Source organism: Lactuca virosa, chromosome 2 (assembly GCF_052849685.1).
Source record: "Lactuca virosa cultivar CGN04683 chromosome 2, Lactuca_virosa_CGN04683_v6, whole genome shotgun sequence".
In the NCBI taxonomy this organism is placed as follows: Eukaryota; Viridiplantae; Streptophyta; class Magnoliopsida; order Asterales; family Asteraceae; genus Lactuca; species Lactuca virosa.
The window spans coordinates 130118806-130142073 of record NC_136427.1 but is presented as its reverse complement, the minus strand read 5'-3'; the positions used below and the strand labels follow the sequence as shown (position 1 = coordinate 130142073).

The 23268-nt window shown below is 35.7% G+C and overlaps 1 protein-coding gene across 2 annotated transcripts; it reads right to left on the bottom strand.

The window, feature by feature from the left end:
• Positions 1-11301: 11301 nt before the first annotated feature.
• On the bottom strand, positions 11302-12507 carry LOC145156508 (uncharacterized). 2 transcript variants are annotated; one of them, XM_079075847.1, is made up of 4 exons: positions 12442-12507; positions 11793-12353; positions 11609-11689; positions 11302-11531 (listed from the first exon to the last, which is right to left on the bottom strand). In XM_079075847.1, exons 2-4 carry the CDS (start codon positions 11913-11915, stop codon positions 11397-11399), a joined length of 339 nt encoding a protein of 112 aa, XP_078931973.1. In that variant the 5' UTR covers positions 11916-12353; positions 12442-12507; the 3' UTR covers positions 11302-11396. The 2 variants fall into 2 exon arrangements, with proteins under 2 accessions (XP_078931973.1, XP_078931974.1); XM_079075848.1 differs by having other exon boundaries at positions 11793-12344; positions 12442-12506.
• Between the last annotated feature and the right edge of the window lie 10761 nt (positions 12508-23268).

Below are 23268 nucleotides of genomic sequence, written 5' to 3'. Positions count from 1 at the left end.
TCGAGAATGCAACAATACGTGGACAGGCTCATCAAGCTGAATGTGAAATTTGATGAAGATTTATAAATCGACATAGTGTTGAACTCTTTTCCTAGTTGTTATGATCAGTGAAAGGTCTGGTATGCTCAAGAGTCATATTAAAGTGATATTGCTAATTAACATATGATACTAATGGGTCACATTAACAACAACTTGATACAATTGATTATTTATTTGAAATTGGTTTTAATAAATATTCAATAAAATCTTATAATTAAATTGAAAACTATATATTTCTAGGAAATAATAATTTCCATTAGCAAGTAACAATATATATAATTTATATGATATGAATTAATAAGTAATGCACAACATTTTGGACTAGATAAATTCTTTTGTATTTTACCAAAAAGTTAAATTTTATATTTTATAAACATGGTTTATAATATATAAAGCTTTTGTCTTTTTCCTTTTATTATTTTTATAAAATAAGAGTCAAAAGACAAGAGTATGGCTTTCATGTTTATTTAATCAAAAGTAATAATAAGAATGGGAGACATGTAAGCTTTAGAGACATGCTTGTCTAAAGTGGAACGACCTAATTGTTAAAGACTTCACTTTAAGACAATATAAATATGAGGCTTCCACTCTTGAATTGGGTGCTTCATTCTTGCTTCCCAAAACCGTAATCTCCTTAGAAGAGGTTACTCTCTCTCTTTTCTTCATCTCTTCTTGAAGATTACTTGCATTTTCATGCCCTCTTTAAGTTCATATTGGTTATGAACTTAAAGCTTACGGTTTTAAGAGTTTTGGACTAGCATCTACATCAAGTTGGGTCATTGTTGGTGTCTCAAAGGTTCCACATTATTCATCAACTTCCAAGTCTCCCAAGAGGACCCAAAGAATAAAAAAGGTTGTTATTTCTTCATCCTTTCTATGGTTGGTGTTTAATATTTCTATAACTTGCAAGAAGATCATTGGTGGGTATAAAATGTTTATGTTATTTCAAAAATTAAAAGTCTTCCGTTGCCATATTTTTCAAGTTTATTAAACTATTTTTGAACTAAAACCCAACAATTGGTATCAGAGTCACCTTGGAAGTTTGGTTAGATATTTTGATTTTTTTAAATCTTAGTTTTTGGAGAATATGGATAACTTGTTTTTCTATAAAAATAAGTTCATACATATTTTCTACAACAACTTTACATTTGTTATTTTATGTGACAAATGTTTCATGTATTTTTTGTCATTTAAATTTGTCTTAGAAAAACAAAGGTTGTTTTATATGTATGTTGGTGTGTATAATGTGCATAAACTAGCCAATGACCATTATGATTGTTGTGTTGTCGTGTTTGTTATAAAAATAGTTGTAGTAATTTATTAATTCATATGGTATGTAATAATTAAATATATTAGTTTTCTTGGTTTATTTTTGTAAGTAATAGATTAGTTTTTAGAATTAATTTATTTCTACAAAAATGAAACAAGAGATGAAGTTGGAACCATTTTTTGAAGACAGAAGATCAATTTTCGAGTCTAAAAGGTGTGCAGGATTTTCAGTGACATTTTCTGAAAAGTGTGACTAATATTGTTTACAAAGGGCTGGTGGACTTTTAGCAACAGTTACTGAATTTTAGCCTTCAAGAAGTTTTTCCAATACTTTGCAAGCAATTGGTGTTTTCTCAAGTAGGAGCTTCTACAACAACATTACAAGAAGATTTTTGGTCCCCTTCGATGTCCCTTTAAGAATGGATTTGGCATCTTTTGTGTTGGCTCACAAAAAATGTCATTAGTTAGCTATGTTTATGCACATATCTTTTTATACATGTTTGTGTTGTTTATTTTATGTAATTATTATGTGTGGTTGATAAATTAGTTTTTCACATGCTAAAATAATTTTGGACAAAATAAACATCACATGGAGTTTGGGTTTTCAAAATTGTACATAAGATGTAACAAGTTATTATTTTAAAAATAAAACCCAGTTTTATAAAATCGTTAATAACGGCAAATTTTGAAATACTCCATTATAAGTTTTAAAATGGTGATTTTTGTAACTTATACAAACTCCATATATATAAATAATAAAATGAAGTTTTATTAAAGATATAAAAGGTTCAAATGCACTCAAACTTAATACCGGTTATTAAAATTGAATTGCGTCAAATTATATAAAAACTAGTTTTTTATATAGAACCTTTAAAGGTGATTTTCTTTTGAAAAATAGATACCATGGTTTATTATATGCATGTAATAACCATAACATCATATGTTTTTAAACTAGAATTATAAAACATATAAAGACCTTGTTTTTACAAACCTCAAATCTATGCAATCCTTTTGAAGAACACTCACACATCTTTTGTATGCACTAGTGGGATAAAGGATACCCAACCGCTTAGTTTTATCTCTTGATGGCCGGGGTGTCTTCACGATTTCTATACCCAAGTTATAGGCCGATTACACATGTTTTTCAAATTGGACGATTTGATCGGAAATCTTTTGTGATAAAGGATACCTAAGCAAGAGAGTTCCGAGGCATAGATGGGATCAAACATGTCTAATTAAATTTGTTATTAGAGATCCCATAAAGCTAAGAATTATACAGCGAGATATAACTTATAATTGATATCTACGGGGTCGGATCAAATCGATGGGATAAAGGATACCTAACCATTTATTTGTTTTGCAACTTGGAGCCTAGACTTTGATAATTAATGTTTTTGGAAACTAAAAGGGTATTAATTATTAAAGATTAAATATTGAAAATACTAAATGAATTTTGTTAAAATTTTGTAGTTAAATAATTCATTCTCATTATCATGAATTGTCATTTTATTTAATGACTTAATGAAACAACAACATTCAATAAGATACAACTTCAATGAATGGGTTCTTGTCTTAAGAGACAATCTCGTGAGAGATATGAAATTGTATACACTTGAAGATCGTATTCCTAAACTATTTGCTTTGAGCAATAAACCTGAACATGATACCTAGTAAAGGCATCACTGTGATGCTCAAGATGCTACTAACATCAAGGTAGGAATAGTTATTCATGACTTCTAGGAAGTCTTGGATAATTTAAACATATATATATATATATATATATATATATATATGATATAACACATCAAGAAATATTCCAATAAATACAATGATATTTTATTTAAAGCCAGTTTAAACATTGAAATAATGCAAGGCAAAAAGAATCACCCAGTGTGATCTAAGAGGCCAATGTTTTATGGACTGAACATATTTAAGCCCAAGAAATCTACTAAATCTCATATAGATGGATCTTGTTTCTTTTGTGGAAAAACTGGACAGTGGGAGACGATCTGGTCCTCTCATTTAGAAAGAAAGTTTGGAAGATACTAGTACTTCTAGTATCTACTAGATAGAACTCATACTTTTTATATAACACTTAGGTACTTCGTACTTAAATGTTAATCTAATATTTGTAAATGGCTTGCAGATATTTATTGAAGAGTAACCAAGCTGAGCACAATTAAGTTGGAACTACACTCTAGGAGTTTAGTTTATTATTTGTACTTAGAACATAAATTACTTGTAATATAAAACAATATTTGTTTTGGAACAATGTACGTTTTAATTTAGCATGTCTAAATTTATGTCTCAGTTATTTTATTCAAATGTTTGATCATTTACTTAATCGTTTTTCATAACGATAATATTCATATTCTGAAATGATTAACTTCTATTTATGAGACTAGATCTCTTAATAGAGAATTACACAAAATAAATTATCATAAACATAGGTTTTAACATCTAAGATAGAATATTAATTACAACCTAGAAGATACTTACTTTTTGCAAAGGTTTCGAAGCCGTTACAAAAGCTCTCTGGTTTTTCACAAATGAAGGCCTCAATGATCCATTGGAAACGCCCTTGAATGCCTTAACCACCTTACTTAAATACATTTAGCATCACAGTGATGCATTTACTAGATATCATGTTCAGGTTTATTGCTCAAAGCAAATAGTTTAGGACTAGGACCTTTAAGTGTATACAATTTCATATCTTTCACGAGATTGTCTCTTAAGACATGAACTCATTCATTGAAGTTGTATCTATTGAATGTTATTGTTTCATTAAGAAATTAAAGAAAATGACAATTCATGATAATGAGAATGGATTAATTAACTACAAAATTTTAACAAAATTCATTTAGTGTTTTCAATTTTTAATCTTTAATAATTAATACCCTTTTATTTTCCAAAAACATTAATTATCAAAGTCTAGGATCCAAGTTGCAAAACAAATAAATGGTTAGGTATCCTTTATCCCATCCATTTGAATTCAACCCGGTAGATATCGATTATCAATTATATATTGCTATATAATTCCTTGATTTATGGGATCTCTAATAACAAATTTAATTAGACATGTTTGATCTCATCTATGCCTTAGAACTCTCTTGCTTAGGTATCCTTTATCACAAAAGATTTCCGATGAAATCATCCAACTTGAAAAACTTGCGTAATCGGCCTATAACTTGGTTATAGAAATCGCGAAGACACCCCGACCATCGAAAGACAACATTAAGCGATTAGGTATCCTTTATTCCACTACTGCATACAAGAGATGTGTGAGTGTTTTTCAAAAGATTTGCATAGATTTGAGGTTTGTAAAGAAAGGGTCTTTATATTTTTTATAATTATAGTTTAAAAACACATGATATCATGGTTATTACATGCATATATAAAACCATGACATCAATTTTTTAAAAGAAAAATCACTTTTAAAGGTTCTATATAAAAAGCTAGTTTTTTATATAATTTGATGCAATTCAATTTTAATAACCGGTATTACTTTTGAGTGCATTTGAACCTTATATATCTTTAATAGAAATTCATTTTATTACTTATATATATGGAGTTTGTATAAGTTACAAAAATGACCATTTTAAAACTTATAAGGGTGTATTTCAAAATTTGTCGTTATTAACGATTTTATAAAACCGGGTTTTATTTATTAAATAATAACTCGTTACATCTTATGTCTAGTTTTGAAAACTCAAACTCCATGTGATGTTTATTTTTTCCAAAATTATTTTAGCATGTGAAAAACTAATTTATCAATCACACATAATAATTGCATAAAATAAACAACACAAACATGCATAAAAGGATATGTGCATAAACATAACCAACTAATGACATTTTTTTGTGAGCCAACACAAAAGATGTCAAGTCCATTCCTAAAGGGGCATTTAAGGGGACCAAAAAACTTCTTGTAATGCTGTTGAAGAAGCTCCAACTTGAGTAAACATCCATTGCTTGCAAAAGATTGGAAAAACTTCTTGAAGACTAAACTTCAGCAACTGTCGCTAAAAGTCCAACAACCCTTTGTAAACAGCATTAGTGACACTTTTTAGAAAATGTCACTGAAAATCATGTACACCTTTTAGACTCGAAAAAAAATTGTCTTCAAAAATGGTTCCAATTTCGTCTCTTGTTACATTTTTTGTACAAATAAATTAATTCTAAAAACTAATATATTACTTACAAAAATAAACCAAGAAAACTAGTCTATTTAATTTATTACATACCATATGAATAAATAAATTATTACAACCATTTTTATAAAACAACCAACATAACAAACACAATGGTCATTGGCTAGTTTATACACATCATATATATCAATATACACATCAAACAACCTTTGTTTTTCTAAGACAACATTAAATCACAAAATATGCATGAAACTTTTGTCATATAAAAAAAATAACAATTATAAAATTGTTATAGAAAATATGTATGAACTTATTTTTATACAAAAACAAGTTATCCATATTCTCCAAAAACTAAGCTTTCCAAAAATCAAAAAATCTAACCAAACTTGCAAGGTGGCTCTAATACTAATTCTTGGGTTTTAGTTCAAAAATAGTTTCATAAACTAGAAACAAAGGCAACAGAAGACTTTAATTTTGAAATAACATAAACATTTTATACCCACCAAGGATCTCCTTGCAAGTTATAGAAAGATTAAATACCAACCATAGAAAGGATGAAGAAATAACAACCTTTGTAGTTCTTTGGATCCTCTTGGGATGCTTGGAAGTTGATGAAGAATGTGTGTCACACCCCGGCCGTCGGCAGAAACACCGGGCGGTGTAACGTCATTTCTCGTATCATAGTTATCAACTTCCTGAAAACACATGCAATTTAAAATACATCAACATAAAGTTGGTGAGTTCACAGGTTTTTACTCCATAAAATAATACATTTTCCAAGTTCAAAAGTATAGTTTTGAAAGTATCATTTTGACTCTCCAATGTTTAATATATATATCCTAGGTATAAAATTTTACTTACTAAATAAGTAGTTTACCTATAAGTCTCATATACTATGAATATAAGTGTTTGTAATTCCATACGTATAAATCTTATTTCAATTCTATACGAGTATGTGTGTTAGGTATAATTATCTACTTAATATACAAGTAGTACATAGGGTATAAGTAGGGGGAAACTTATACTTAACATTAATACTTGTATACGACAAAGTATAATGTTTCTAACAAGTTGCTACCATGAGTCTGTAACCGCTGCTTGACAACAAAACCTCTGACAAAACACACTCATGATCTACCATGAGAAACAATACACTCATGATTTACCATGAGAAACAATACACTCATGATTTACCATGAGAAACAATACCGCACGCTTCATCGACGCCGGAACAATAACAAATAAAAGGAACAGATCGTCACTCGCTTGTCTTGGGTTGTAATTAACAACCACGAGTGGGGTTGTCAACCTGTATCTTATTCATACACGACTTCCTCGCTCACACGGGATTAACGGTTACATGTCAGAGGACTTCCACTAAGATCCCCAATATTAGTTGATGAATGAGGTAGCTCATGTAGACTTTGACGGCGTCCTATAGTCCTAACAATAAAAACATTTTCATGTCTAAAACCCTACGCTACTACACTATGCTTTTAAACAGTACTCCTAACTTCATAACATTCAGGCAGTATGAGAGCTATAACTTGAGTTAAAACCAGGTTTTATCTTAACATAAAACCAATAACAACAACATATAACATACCTGGTTTGATCTTGACATAAAACCAATAACAACAACATATAACATACCTGGTTTTATCTTGACATAAAACCAACAATAACAACATACTTATCAATTACATATAGAACTTCCGAGTATAACTCTGGAACTATATCGCACACAAAATATATATAGAATCCTAAGTATAACTCAAGATCTACATTAGTATACTACTATAACAATAACATGCTAACAACTTTACGATAGTTGTATACTTTCAGATACAAAATAACTATATCCCGGTTATTATAACTATCTACGTTGATACTAATATACTATCATATAGACATAATAATAACGTATATATAATATTTAGCATGCGTTTTCCCCCGAAATATTAGAAAGCGGGGCCGTGAAACTCACCCTAGTAGTGTGATTTTATGTAATCTAAGCAGAAACGGTCAGCGTACGAGGTCGTCGGGGCTCGGGATGCAAGATGGCTTCAGTAAAGGAGAGAGGAGAAAGGGAAATGGTGTAAGGAATAGCTGAAGTCGGACCTGCTATTTCTAGGAAGGATTTTAGACTCTCACGTCGTGAGTCATGCATGCTTATCCCGTAGACTTGCCATTTGCGTCCCTAGCTTCGGAAGGTGGCCATGTGACTCCTTACGTCGTGAGATATCCTTGCTCACATCGTGATTTTGGATCTTATCCCCTCGTATCCTCGTCACACACCTTCTAGATTATGAGATGTGGGAAAATGACTCCTCACGTCGTGAGTTTCTGGGCTCACGTCATGAGCTCAGTCAAATTAGGGTTTCTGACAGCTGAATCTTTGGAAGGTCATAACTTTTGCATACGAACTCCGTTTTTGATGTTCTTTATATCCACGCGTAGGTATTTACGAGAACTAAAACTCTCTTTTAGACTCCAATAGCTAATTCTAAGCCTATTTTAAATTCATCTTATTATAGAGATTTATAGTGTTCGGTTTATCATAACTTCTTCACACGAAGTCAGATTTAGACGTTCTCTATATTTTTGGAATCGTATGGACGTATACTTTGAGTTGTATCATAAAAGTTCGTACTTGTATTAGAATTTATCATGAATTACATAGTAAGTTTGTCACTTTACTAGTTTAACAAAATCACATTACATGATTGGCATAATCACATGTGATTGTTATTGACCTATTTTGACTGGTGTTACAATGTGGAACCTTTGAGACACCAACAATGACTCAACTTGATGTAGATGCTAGTCCATAAACTCTTAAACCATTAAGCTTTGAGTTCATAACCAATATAAACTTAAAGAGGGCATGAAGATGCAAGTAATCTTGAAGAAAAGAAGAACAAAAGGGAGAGAGTAACCTCCTCTTAGGAGGTTACAGTTTTGAGGAGTTAGAATGAAGTAACCAATTCTAGAGTGGAAGCCTCATATTTATATTTTCTTAAAATGAAGTATTTAAACATTAGGTCATTCCGCTTTAGAAAAGCATGTCCCTAAAGCTTACATGCCTCCCATGCTTCTTATTACTTTTGATTAAACAAACATGAAAGCCATACTCTTGTCTTTTAACTCTTATTTTATAAAAGAAATAAAAGGAAAAAGACAAAAAGCTTTATATTTTATAAACCAAGTTTATAAAATATAAGCTTTAACTTTTTGGTAAAAGACAAAACAATTTATCTAGTCCAAAATGTTGTGCATGACTTATTAATTCATACCATATGAATTATATATAATGTTACTTGCTAATGAAAATTATTATTTCCTAGAAATAAATAATTTCCAATTTAATTATAAAAGTTTTCTTGAATATTTATTAAAATCAATTTCTAATAAATATTCAATTATATCAAGTTGTTGTTAGTGTGACCCATTAGTATCACATTTTAATTAGCAATATCACTTTAATATGACTCTTGAGCATACTAGACCTTTCATTATGCATGCGTGTTGAAATAGACCCGAGGGCCAAATATAGCCATTTTTATGTACTTCATGTCTTTGTGAGATAGACTCGGGGGTGAGATAGACTCTTGTTGATATGCATGTATGTTATATGTATGTGGGGTGAAATAGACCCGTTTGTTTGAAAAACACCGATTGAGTTGTAATAAACGCGGGGGTGAAATAGACCTGACGGTTGAAAAATACCGATTGAGTTGAAATAGACTCGGAGGTGAAATAGAACCATATAACTTCGAGCTGATATATATGTATGGTATTGGGTATTTTAGGGAACTCACTAAGCTTTGTGCTTAAGGTTTTATGTTTATGGTTTTAGGTACTTCCAGTTCTAAGGGGAAGAGCTCGACGTGATTATACCATATCCACCAGTGTTCCACATGATTTGATTTGTTTTGTACTCTGATGATTATATGACGTGATTTCATACTATCATGGGATTTCAATTTGAATGAATGGTTGTTTTGATTGATTTGAAGAAAAAATTTCACTTATAATTTTTGGGACGTTACATCGCGCTACCAAAACTTTTTTGTTTCTCGCTCTCCTGATACGACGCATTGCTCCATAGAGGATGGTTAACAATCTTTTGTGTTTTTTCGGGAAGTTACCCCAGTTTCCTCCAAAGTTTAATACCTCAGTAACATTTACGAATTGAGCGAATTGAGTCAGAGGTAGTTCGTAACATTTGAATACACATTCATAATCAGTGATTGCAAAATGGCAATTTAAAAGTAGATAGTCCACCGATTCTTCACATGTATCACAAAGTGCACGACTAGTCAAGGGAAGTTGAATTCCATGTTTTGCGTGGGACACGATAGTCGGGATTCTGCCAAGACTTGCCCTCCAAATAAAGCACAAAACCTTCTCCAGGACAATTTTGATCCATTTAAAGGCATCTCCGCCCATATATTTAATCTTCAAGTCTATTTGGGTTCTTGCTGCCTCAACTATGTATACCCTATCAACATCAAGCTTGCAACGAAATTGATCATGTGCTTGCAAAAATTTATAATTGCACAAAATCAGGTTCATATATGTTACCTCATGTTTGGCTTGATCAGTATTGGGATAACATTTCCATGCCCATCTAAAATGATTTCCTGCTCTCCTCTTGTAAATGAAGCTACTTTTACGGGATTCAAGTGAGTAAAAATAATGGGAATAGTTCCTCGAATGTGCTTAATCCAGCCCATATGTCTTCCCATAGCAGGGTATTGTCTCCAGTTTTGAAAATGTGATGAAAGATGTCCCCAACGCGATGTTCATGTTTTTTAATTCGGTGAAACCTTGTTAATATTGTTCATAGATTTTCGGTGAAGCTTGTGATTCTCGTTGATAACTTTACGCCACAAAGAGTTATTTTCATGTAGAAGTCACCATAAACATTTAATAAGTAATGCTATGTTTTGGGTTGTGAGAGAACCTACCCCAAGACCACCTTCGTTTTTCGGGTCCAACACCCTCTCCTAGGCTATCCAGTTAATTTTTTTTTCTATGTTTGATCTACCCCGTAGAAAACATCTTCTTAATTTCTCGAGTTCATCTATAGTACACGAGGAAGCCTGGAATAGCAAGAAATAGTATGTTGGAAGGCTTCCCATAAATGCTTTCATTAAAGTAACCTTACCACCGAATAATAACGTTTTAACTTTCCAAGCCGATAACTTAGATTGGAAACGGTTAATAACTAGTTTCCAATGTTTTGTTTGGGACATATTTGCGCCTACCGGTACACCAAGATATACAAAAGGAAGGGTATCTACCAAGCATCCAAGATTAATAGCCATTCTTTTCGTTTCATTTCCGTTAACACATAAACCAAACACTTTAGACTTATGGAAATTTACTTTGAGACCAGTGGACACTTGAAAACATCTAAGGATCCGGACAATATTTTTGATGTTTCATCAGGTCCATTCCCCCACAATGATAGCATCCACATATAATAGGTGTGATATAATGGTACCGTCATTAGGGATTTTGATACCGCTGAAAATAGATTTACTACATGCCGTTTTCATAGCAATATTGAAACCTTCCATAGCTATGATGAAGAGATAGGGTGATAAATGATCGCCTTGACGGGACACCTTTGGTGATCGGGAATTCGAGAGTGGGAGACCCGTTTATGGTTAGTCCTCGTAATAATATGTCCTTTTTCAGTTCAAAAAATAAATAAAATTTGTCTAGTTATATAAACACGTCATCATATTTCATAATCATTCATTAGTCAACCTACAAAATCTCTTACATATTAGCAATCAAAGTACATAGAATTACACAAGATTCGTGTAAAACAGAAAATTACATATCATGAAATTCGGTAAAAATTCAATCTAATTATGACTTAAGAGTATGTTTAGACACAGAAATAGTTGTTTGTAATCTTTTTCACTTTTTTTCATCAATGACTGTTTGTTTAAGTTTTTTGCCGGCCACATCAACAACATCATCTTTTGCTTTTTGTGTAATACTGTCTGTGGCTTCAGAAACCTTCCCTCGTACGTCTTTGGTCATGTTTGTTACCTACAATTAAAAAAATGAACCAAGATTGAATGAATATGTACCGATATAATGGGTGAGAAAAACTGTTGCAAACTTACTTGCGTTGCCCCTTTCTTAACTGCTTCGGCTGCTTGAGTTACCTGATCACATGTTTCTTCGACCTTTTCATCTGATCTATCCTAGATATCATAAAAACATTAGAGAATTACACAAAATAAATGATCATAAACATAGGTTTTAACATCCGAGATAAATATTAATCACAACCTAGAAGATACTTACTTTTTGCAAAGGTTTCGAAGCGGTTACAAAAGCTCTCTGTTTTTTCACAAATGATGGCCTCAATGATCCATTGGAAACGCCCTTGAATGCCTTAACCACCTTACTTAAATTCATTCTTGCCATGTTTATATTCTAACCCTTTGTGTTTGTTATATATGAGATGAGTTTTCGAACATAGCATTTAGACGTTTCCCAATGTTGCTCAATGTGAAATAATGGAAGTTAGTGACACGTGTTAGTGTTTCAGGTTCTTTAGCCTAAAAATTTGTGAAATATACGTTTGACTTGATTTTATTGTATTCATTGAAGGATTCAACGAATGACAAAAATAGCATAAAATAAAGCATTATTTTTCATTCATTTGAGAAGCAATCGGTGTTGGTACACAACTTTTCCTTGGTTGTTCAAAAGATTAGCCAGTTTGACAGCAGCAATACTGGTAAAGAGGAGGCATGCAATTCCCAGATGGAAAACCAAATCTTTTGCATAATGCACTACAATCTGATATGTCTTCGCATTTTCCTTGACACTGATAACTCGCTTCTCCTACAGCTGCAAAACCTGATGAGTATTTAAATCCAAATTAATATCTTAATTAATAATAACAAAAAAGTTATGTATGTAAACAAGTTTTGGGTTCGAAACTCACAGAGATGTAGTATTAGAATGACAGATGAAAGCTTCAGTAGAATGGAGAAGAAATGTGAGATTTCCATATTCTTTGTTACTTGGGTTTATGACTCCCGTGGAGTTTAAATAGAAACTTCATGTGCATTCAACTGTCAATGACTGCATTGAATTATCGAACCCTTCGTCGATATTCGGGTAAGACTTTGGATTCATTTAATGAAATATAAAAATTTGATATGCAATAAATATTTTATTGGGAGTATAAATTCATACTAATTATGTTTTGTGTTTTATTTATGCTATATGGCCTACTAATTAAAAAAACTAGTTATTAAATAAAGAATGATACTAATTAAAAAACTACTTATTAAAAAAAAATCAAACATGGGATGCATACACTCGTTTATTCACACATGGGTACAACAAACAATTAGATGGGGAGGGCATATGCATATAATTAGTCTAAATAAAAAGTTAGTTAATACTTAAAAAGTTAGTTTTTATATGAAAAACTACTAACCTATAAGTTAGTTATCAAAAATAATGTTTGAAAAAACTAACTAATTAAAAGATATGAAATGACACAAAACAGCATTTAGAAAATATTTTTTTTATAACTAATTAAAGTTATGTATTTGGAAAAGTTTTTATGAAATTTTGAAAAACTTGTATAAGTAGTTTTTCAAAAATCTAGTTTATAAACTATTTTGACTTGCCACATGACAACTTAAGAAAACTCAAGAAACAAGTCTGTTTATCAGCTAGTTATGGTGCGCCAAACAAAACTTTAATCAAGTAGGGTTTTTTTTTCTTAAGCTTTAAACGCACACTTTCTAATTCGTAAATCTATGTTTCTGTCAACTACAAGATTTGAAACATCAACCACTTAAAACATGTCATATTTCTGACACATCCTTATAACGCTAGGCCAAAGCATCTTTGATATTTAATCAACTAAAACCATAATGTGCAAACGATCTCTTATTATATAGAAAGTTTTATTGTAAATGGCTCAAAAGTCACTGTGATTTCGAAAAATTCATTTTGGAAATTGTGCTATTTTTTGTTAAAATTACTCACTATCATTTAAATTTTTTTTACAATGTTGACTTTTTGACTGGTCAACCAAGTTACATGCTAACGTGACTTGTTAGCGTGTCGGTCTTTGGTGACGTGGCAGGCTTACATGTCATTATTTGTTTGTTGGTGTCGATGTGACATGATTACGTGGGAAAATTGAAAAAGGGGCACAAAAAACATTTGGTTTTCGCTTTAACTTTTTCCAGTTTTCCACAAAGTTTTCACTATTTTAAATTTTAACACGCTATTTTTTTGTTCTAAATCAAGTATCATGTTTCCAATTTCTTTCAATGTTGACCATTTCTATTTGAAATCATATAAATTTTGTTTTTTACATTTGAAACAATATTAACACATTTTTATTTTAATTTAAAAACAATATTTTTGTATAAATATAATTTTTTTTATATTTAAACCGTAACATTATACATAACATTTAATATTTATATTAGTATAACTGTATTTTTCATTAAATGTAAAATCTTAATGTAATAAATGTATTTCTATACATGTGACTTTAATATAAAAATACAATTTAAATGTAAATAAATGCACGGAAATACAATTTAAATGTTATAAGAATATTTATTTTTATATAAAAATATGTATCAGTTGCAATATCTTTTGTAATAGAGCATTTGTGTTATAATTTAACGTTATAATTTATTCATTTTTGTATAGAAACTCGACGAGTTGGATGCCCCAAACTCGTCGAGTAGAGATGGATTGGGACGCGGGATATGAAGTCTACTCGACGAGTTGGTAGCCTCAACTCGATAAGTAGGACTGGCAGAATGAAATCCTAATTTTAAGGGTTTTGCACCCTATTTAAACACTTTAACCCCATAATCTAGCCTCATTTACAGCCTCCATTGTCCCAAACCCTAGCCACGAAACCCTAATTCGCTTTTGTGAGTTTTTTAGCCATTTTTGTGCATTGTTTGTGATTTTGAAGAAGGATATTCTTGAAGAAGGAGCAAGGACGTATAGGAGGAAAGTAGATCCAGAAATTGAGCTTCATTTCTGGTTCATCTCAGGTATAAAGCTCCTATCTTGCCTATAGTATGCTTAGATCTCTTTCTTATCACTTTTATGGGGTTTTGGTCCAAGTAGCATGGTCCTTGGGAAATGGACGTCCCAAGTGAGTATACTTCCAGATCTAGGACTTTGAAGGGCTTTCATGGCATAAATATGCAAACTTTATGGCCATTGAAGCCCCATTCAAGCTTTAGGATGTCATTTTGGCCTTTTAAGCTCCAAAAGGCCATGCATGGAGAGAAAGTCAGAGACTTTACGTGTTCATGTAGTGTCTAGGGTCTAGATCTCAGTTTGTATGCCTTCGCTTGAAGTATTAAGGGCTTTTGGATTAAGATCTAGCTCTTAAAGAGTTAGTGTTTGAGTTAAACCCATTAGGGAAGGGTATTAACGGGTAAAGTTGGAAACTTTACCCTTAAAAGGACATTTTTAGTATGTATATGAAGTATGGAGCTTAATCCATTAAGAAGGGCTTAACAGACTGAAGAACTCGACGAGTTCATAGAGGAACTCGACGAGTTGGGTCGGGGTGTCCCGATTCTGTTGATGGGAGGTACTCGACGAGTTCGTGAAAGAACTCGACGAGTTGAATTGCGATTTCAGGTTCTATGATTTATGGAACTCAACAAGTTGATAGACCAACTCGGCGAGTTGAGTCAACCCAGAACATTGACTTTGACCAGAATGTTGGCTTTGATTTGGAATTTGCCATGTTATATGTGATAGTGATAGGAAGGGTGGTTAGACCCCGTAACCGGTTGTGATAAACCGGAGGGTAGGTCGGCATACAAATATGTCTGGCAGTATGTTTACGATATGTTATTATGTGCTAGTGGTAGGGGTGAACTAGTCCCCATAACCGGTTGAGATAAACCGGAGGGTAGGTCGGGCACCCAGATATGCCTAACAGGGCTAGGCCGGACACCCTGGTATGTTTGACAGGGGTAGGTTAGCACCCCGGTATGCCTAACATGGGTAGGTTGAGCACCCAGGTATGCTCAGCACGGTAGGTCGGGCACCCAGATATACCTGACAGTATGTGTTTATGTGGTATGATAGGGGAACTCGCTAAGCTTCATGCTTACGGTTTATAGTTTTGGTTTCGGCACTTCTTCTTTGAAAGGAAAGGAGTCGGCATGACTACAACGCATCACACCACAATTTTCTGCAATATGATATTCTTGGGATTTTTACTCTGATATTATTATCCTATGACATGTTTTTGAGACATATGAGTTATGGGTTTTTATGATATGAGATAACCTTAATGATGTTTTCAATAATCTGTTTTATGAATTATTAAATTAAAAATGAAATTTTTGGTCTTGGAATTTGGGATGTTACAAGTTGGTATCAAAGCCTTGGTTTGAGTGATCCGGACACACCTTCGAGGGTGTCTGGACTCAAATCGAGGATTTGAAAAGTTTTTACAAAAATAAATTTTCTAAGAATTAAAATTAAAGGTTTTGAGAATGAACAAGGAGTGTGATGCGTGTAATCGGCCGAGCTCAAGTAAGTTTTCCCCAAGATACCCATACATGTTGATATGATATATGATATGATTATGAGAATTGCATGCTAGATTAAGGCTAAGGATCTAGGAAGAATGCCTTATAATCCTGATATATGTGTGTGAGAACTACATGGTAGATTAGGGCTAAGGATCTAGGAAGGATGCCTTATATGCCTGATATATGTGTATGGAAATTGCATGCTAGATTAGGGCTAAGGATCTAGGAAGGATGCCTTGTATGCCTATTGTATGAGCTTATAGAAGTGCATGCTAGTACTGATTAGTCAGTGATATGATGGCCTGATTCGGATATGCTTGGTTTGGTTACTCGAAGCCCGAATGTTGCTTGCTTTATGCTTTTAGGAGTTCTAGTTATCATTAACTAACTAGTAAACGATTATGTTATGTTACATATTATGAGGACTAAATAATTTCAGAAGGTTAGGTTTAGCCCTATTTCGCAGCTCTTGTCTGAGTCCAACTGTTGTAGGGTAGGACCTCTCATTCGAATAATTATTTGGTCTTGGTGATATTTAATGGTATTCGCGAGCTAGTTAGGGAGAGATAGAAGGGACTTCTTATGCAGCTGATGGCGGAGAGTCAGTCGGAGATTAGCCTAGGGTAAGCCTAGAATGAGATTAGCATGGAAAGCAATGATAGTGGAAGGAACTTGGCGAAGTCAAAGCAATCTTTGAGGAAAGTACGGATAGATGTAGAAGTTAGTATGTGCCCGTACTACTGAAAGCAGAGGATCCGTACTCGAGTCAGGGAGGGCTCAGACAGAACCAGGGAACTAGGAGTGTACGTGAGACCTTTCGAGGTTATGTATGACCTTGATGATTATGTGTTTTGTTTCAGAATGGTGGTGACACATCACGGAGCAGGAGGTTCAGGGTCTGGGTCAGGTTCAGGTACGGGTTCCGAGCCAGTTGATGAAGGGCTGCGTGAGTCCATTGCATCTAATGTTACAATAGGCATCCTTGAGTCGACCCCAGTGATTTTCGGGTCGATCAAGGAAGGTATCATTGAGTTGATGGAGGATCGCCTTAGGGCATTCAAGAGTGACATGGCACCTAGCCAGTCTGGCACTCGCACACTCTCCTTCAAGGACTTTTGGGGATGTGGAGCACCAGACTTCCACGGGGTGAAGGACCCCAGAGTGGCTAGGAGATGGATTGCATACATCTAGTCTGCACAGTTGATGAGCTTCTGCCCCTGAAGGGTCGAAGGTCAGGTATGTTGCTGGTTGTTTGAGAGATAGATCTAGAGACTGGTGGGAGGCAGTCAGTGACACTTTGGGAGCCCCATCCATGGAGGCTATCACCTGGTCAGACTTTGTGACCAGATTTAGGGCTGAGTTTGCGCCAGTTGTCGAGATCTAGCAGCTAGCCAGGGAGTTCTTGGATATGAGGCAGACTACTGAGTTAGTGGCGGAGATTACCGCCAAGTTCAGGGAGAGGGCATTACTGGTGCCACAGTACACGGGTGATGAGGAGATGAAGATAACCCAGTACCATGATATGTTCAGAGCTGACATTCGGAAACATGTCAGCTACTCGGCATGCCCGACCTTGGATGCCATGATAACCATGGAGAGAGAGAGGGAGATTGATATAGATCACATCAGGAAGAGGAAGGCGGAGACTGGGAAGATGACTGGGGTTTCAGCAAAGAAACCCAAGGGATTCGACTTGAGGTCGAAGGGCCACCAGGGCCGGAGCCGCAATGGGAAATGCGGCAAGCCACACGAGGGAGTTTGCAGAGTTAGGGATTTGGGCTGCTATAAGTGCGGCAAGACTGGGCATTTGGCAGGGATTGTACTGCCCCTACCCCCACCTTCCATACATCAAACCTGATTTGCTTTCATTGCAATCAAAAGGGCCATAAAAAATCCAACTGCCCGAGGTTGGCACCAGCAGCGCCAGTGGTTTCGCCAGCTCCAGCGACCCTGTGGATCACGGATGGCCGAAAGGGCAAGACAGATGCTCCAGTGGTGAGGAGCCGAGCTTTCCAACTGACTGTCGAGGAGGAACGTGTTTCACTAGATGTGGTGACGGGTATGTTTCTTCTCCCTATCTCTTATTATATTTCAGTTTTGATATTTATGTTTCATGTTTCATGTACTATGTTAGGATCTTTCCATGTGAACGGTATCCCAGTATTGGTGTTATTTGATTTGGGAGCTACCCGATCTTTCGTTTCTCTTGCACTCAGCAAGAGGTTTGCCGAGTCTACAAGCATGTTGGATTATCCTTTGGAGGTCGCGATTGAGGACGATTGGTCCGTTCGGGCATCAGAGGTTTATAGGGACTGTGTTTTGAGGATGTACGACGAGCGGTATCTCGTGGATTTGGTTCCCATTCCCTTGAGGGGGAACAAGGTTATCATAGGCATGGATTGGCTAAGCCCTAATGGGGCAGTGATCAACTGTGAGTAGCAGTTGGTTTGGGTCAGGACCACAAGTGGGGAAGAGCTGGTGATTAAGGGTGAGAGATCGCAGCGTGGACCAGCCATGTGTTCAATAGCGAGGGAAAAGGGTAAGGCGACCGTGCATAATCTACCGGTGGTGCGGGAGTATCCGGACGTATTCCTGAAGGATTTGCATGGGGTACCTCTGGAGAGACAGGTGGAGTTTAGGATAGATTTAGTTCCGGGTGCGGCTCCGATAGCCAATGCACCAAATCGGTTGGCTCCTCCCAAGATGCAAGAGTTGTCTACACAGCTGCAGGAGCTGTTAGACAAGGGATTCATTAGACCGAGCAGTTCACCCTGGGGAGCCCCGATTCTATTCGTGAAGAAGAAGGATGGATCCCAACGGATGTGTATAGACAACTAGGAGTTGAATAAGGTAACGGCGAAGAACCGTTATCCCCTCCCAAGGATTGATGATCTGTTTGACTAGCTACAGGGTTCATCTTGGTTCTCCAAGATCGATCTACGATCAGGTTATCACCAGATGCGATTCAGGGATGATGATGTGCAGAAGACTACTTTTCAGACTCGATATGGTCATTATGAGTTCGTGGTGATGCCGTTTGGGCTCACTAATGCTCCTGCCGCGTTCATGGACCTCATTAACCACGTATGCAGACCAATGCTGGATCGTTCTGTGATAGTATTTATCGATTATATCTTGGTTTATTCCAAGACTCAGGAGCAGCACGAGGAGCACCTGAGGGAGGTGCCGGAGACATTGAGGAGGGAGAGACTTTTCGCAAAGTTCTCCAAGTGCGAGTTTTGGTTGCGCGAGGTGCAGTTTCTGGGGCACCTCTTCAACCAGAACGGTATACTGGTCGATCCGGCCAAGGTAGAGGCGGTGATGAGATGGGAGGTTCTGAGGTCTCCATCTGAGATTCGGAGGGTTACTGTGACGTGTCCATCTCGGTTTTGGGCGCAGTGTTGATGCAGAGAGGGCATGTCATCGCATACGCCTCGAGGCAGCTGAAGCCCCATGAGGCTAACTACCCGACACACGATCTAGAGCTGGGGGCAGTTGTTTTTTCCCTCGAGATTTGGCGACACTACCTCTATAGGTTTCGTTGTACCATTTACACAGACCACAAGAGTCTGAGGTACCTGATGGATCAACCAAATCTGAACATGAGGCAGAGGCATTGGATGGATGTGGTGAAGGATTATGATTATGAGATCCTTTATCACCTAGGGAAAGTCAATGTGATGGCTGATGCTCTTAGCCGCAAGGTGGTCGCGACTCTGATCATAGATATCTGCTTGAGGATGACAGTGATTACTCTGTTGCTGGAATGGATCCGGGAGGCGCAGGTTGAGGGGATGAAGGAAGAGCGCCAGAAGTGTGAGTGGATCATAGGCCAGGTGGCCTCATTCGATTATGACAACTGCGGATTGGTGACCCTGCATCGTAGGGTCTGTGTTCCTTACTGGGGCGGTGTACGCCAGATTCTGATGGAGGAGGCTCACAAGTCGAGATTCTCCATCCATCTCGGGGCGACGAAGATGTATCAAGATCTTCGCCCTGATTATTGGTGGCCCTGCATGAAGCGGGACATAGCATGGTATGTGGAGCGGTGCTTGACTTGCAAGAAAGTCTAGGCCGAGCACCAGCGACCTCACGACAAGATGCAGTCGTTGGAGATTCCCGTGTGGAAGTGGGAAGACATTACGATGAATGTCATCACGAAGCTTCGCAGGACCGCACGTGGAGTAGATTCTATTTGGGTCATAGTGGATCGGTTGCCCAAGAGCGCGCATTTTATCCCGATCCAGAATAGTATATCGGCAGAGAAGTTAGCTGAGATCTACATCAGGGAGGTGGTAGCTCGGCACGGGATGCCGGTTTCTTTGATTTCTGACAGAGATGTGAGGCTTACTTCTAGATTCTGGAAGAAATTCCACGATGAGTTGGGTACTCGCCTCCATTTTAGCACAACTTTTCACCCCCAGACGGACGGGCAGAGTGAGAGGACGATTCAGATAGGGACGTCGAACCCTATAATGGGGGGTGAAGGTGGGTTGCACTTGATCCCACATCGGCTTGGAAGGAGAACAAAACATTTCCTTATAAGGAGTGTGGATACCTTCCTTGTCACAACGCATTTTAAAGCCGTGAAGGCAGCGGATCCCATAAGAACTTTGCGGTTAAGCGTGCCCGGGTGAGAGCAATCCAGGGATGGGTGACCCCCATGGGAATTTTTCATGTCGAGAGCCCAAAGCGAAAAATATTGTGATACGTGCCATAGGGGGGAGTTACAAATAGTATTAGAGCTGGGGCACGGGTTGATGTGTTCGACAGGGATGTCGAACCCTATAATGGGGGGTGAACGTCCAACAGATGTTGAACCCTATAATGGGGGGGGGGGGTGAACGTGGGTTGCACCTGATCCCACATTGGCTTGGAAGGAGAACAAAACATTTCCTTATAAGGAGTGTGGATACCTCCTTGTCACAATGTGTTTTAAAGCTGTGAGGGCAGCAGATCCCATAAGAACTCTGCAGTTAAGTCTGTCCGGGTGAGAGCAATCCATGGATAAGTGACCCCCTGAGAATTTTTCGTGCCGGGAGCCCAAAGCGGACAATATTATGATATGTGTCAGAAGGGAATGTTACAATTTGGTAATTAATGTTTAATATGGAAGATGGTAATTGCTTATTAAGTCATTCGTAAATAAATCAACCATACCAAATGAATTTTGCCCTAGCGGTAAGGACTGGACAGATTCTCTCAAAAAGTCTTACTAGAAGGCTAGTTTATTTAATTTCAATGACAAATATAATATTTATCCAAACAATTCATATTTCAAGTAGGATATGTCATTTGACTTTGTCTTATTATTATTAAAATAAATATAACCTCGTAGTTTTATCTTGTGAAAGTTGTTGGATTTCTCTTATTTATTTGTATTTTATGTTAGAAAAAGGGTCGGTGAATATCCACTATAACTTGGATATTTCAATGATAGTGTGTGAAAATATTTTTTAAAATTTGTAATTTTGACCATATTGCACAAAGTAACATAAAACTATATTTGAGATATCCAGAAAACTTTATTTGGATTTTATGTAAAATCTAAAATTCATAAACACAAATTACCTTGCTTTGTTTGATTTTCTCTAAGACGGGAGTTTTGTAGAGTAACGTTAAGTGAAGAAGAATTTATTTACAAGAAACAAAAATTATGAATATATACAACAAATGAACAAATGGTAGTTATTTTCTGTTACTTAGGGGATCGAGGGAGTTGATTTTGTTGAGAACTAGAATAATAGTTGGGATGTTCGCAAGACACTTGGAACCCGCTAGGGCCAATCCGTTTGGAACCACACTAGGGGCGCAACTCTCGGACTCCTGTGTTTCCGAGACCACATTAACTTATCTGAATGTTTACTTTGTGCGTTCAAGATCGTATTAAAATTACGTATTTTAGGAAAAATACGTTTGTAATATAAATAATACATATGGTTTTTAAAATGTTAAAAAATGTATTTATATCTTATCATATCACATCAATGATAAATAACCAAATTACGCGATATCGACATGCCACATCATGAAAGATACACATTGTAGCATGCCGTATTAATGGATAATTGGGCTAACCGATTAAGTGGTCAACATTTCAAAAAAATTAAAAAACCTAATGACTAAATTGCAAAAAAAAATAATAATAATAAACAAAATGCTAAAAGTTATTTATAAAAAACATAATAATTTTTATGCAATTTACCAAAAAATTAATTTAAGAAAACTCGAATATATAATTTAATGACATCTTATATTCTTAAAATTATTTTTTTTAAACAACAAAGATATATATATATATATATATATATATATATATATATATATATATATATATATATATATATATATATATATATATATAATAATAATAAAGGGCACAGATTAGCAAGTAGCTAAGTCCCGGCTAGAATTACAAAGAAAGAAAACAAAAGAGCATTACAGACGATTAAGATGATAAATGTAAAAAAGGTGAGATACTCCAAACCGCCCAGTTTCCGCAATCTACATTCCCCCTGTGCTTGCACCAAGTAAAAGCTAACGAAATCATATTGTCTGCAACCTTTATAGAGGATACCCCCAGTTTCTTGAAATTTTTGTCATTTCTGGCCAGCCAAATATTCCAATGAGACTATAGAACACTGTGGATAAAATGTATTTCTTTCTAGGGAAATTACTCCAGACAGCTGCATAATCAATGAGGCTTCTCACATTTTTGAATGATTTATCTCCTATACCGCACCAACCAAATATCCATTCTTGTATCTCCTTGGCACGATCACATTTAACTAGAACATGATCAACTGATTCATTCTCCTTGTTGCACATTGGACAAAGAGTGTTAGGAATATTGACTCCCCTTAGTGCTAAGGTATCTTCCACATGTATTCTTCCCAAAGTAGCCCTCCAGATGAAACATCTAACCTTAAGAGGGACAATCTTTGACCACCAAATAGGTTATCCATTGTAAGAAATCCGTTTGGATTCAATTAACTTTCTCAACAATTTGACAGTGTATTCCTTATGGAGCTTAGCCTGAAAGGAAACCCAAAGTCGGATGCCCCCGACACTGTCAATAAACCAATATCCCTTTACATTTGAAGTAACTAATTTGATTCGGCAATCCCTGTTGGTTCGTGTCTCCACATCCAGGAAAAACCATTGGTCGAGAGTCTATCTACCAGTGAACAACATTTTTTCGTTTCAATTGCATACAAATT

Bases quoted from the DNA above. Each gene is read 5' to 3' on its own strand.
- LOC145156508 (XM_079075847.1), bottom strand. From the start codon at position 11,915: ATGGCAAGAATGAATTTAAGTAAGGTGGTTAAGGCATTCAAGGGCGTT. The intron at 11,690-11,792 runs GTAAGTATCTTC...TATGATATCTAG, and splicing joins CTTCGAAACCTTTGCAAAAA to GATAGATCAGATGAAAAGGT. The intron at 11,532-11,608 runs GTAAGTTTGCAA...TTTTAATTGTAG, and splicing joins TTAAGAAAGGGGCAACGCAA to GTAACAAACATGACCAAAGA.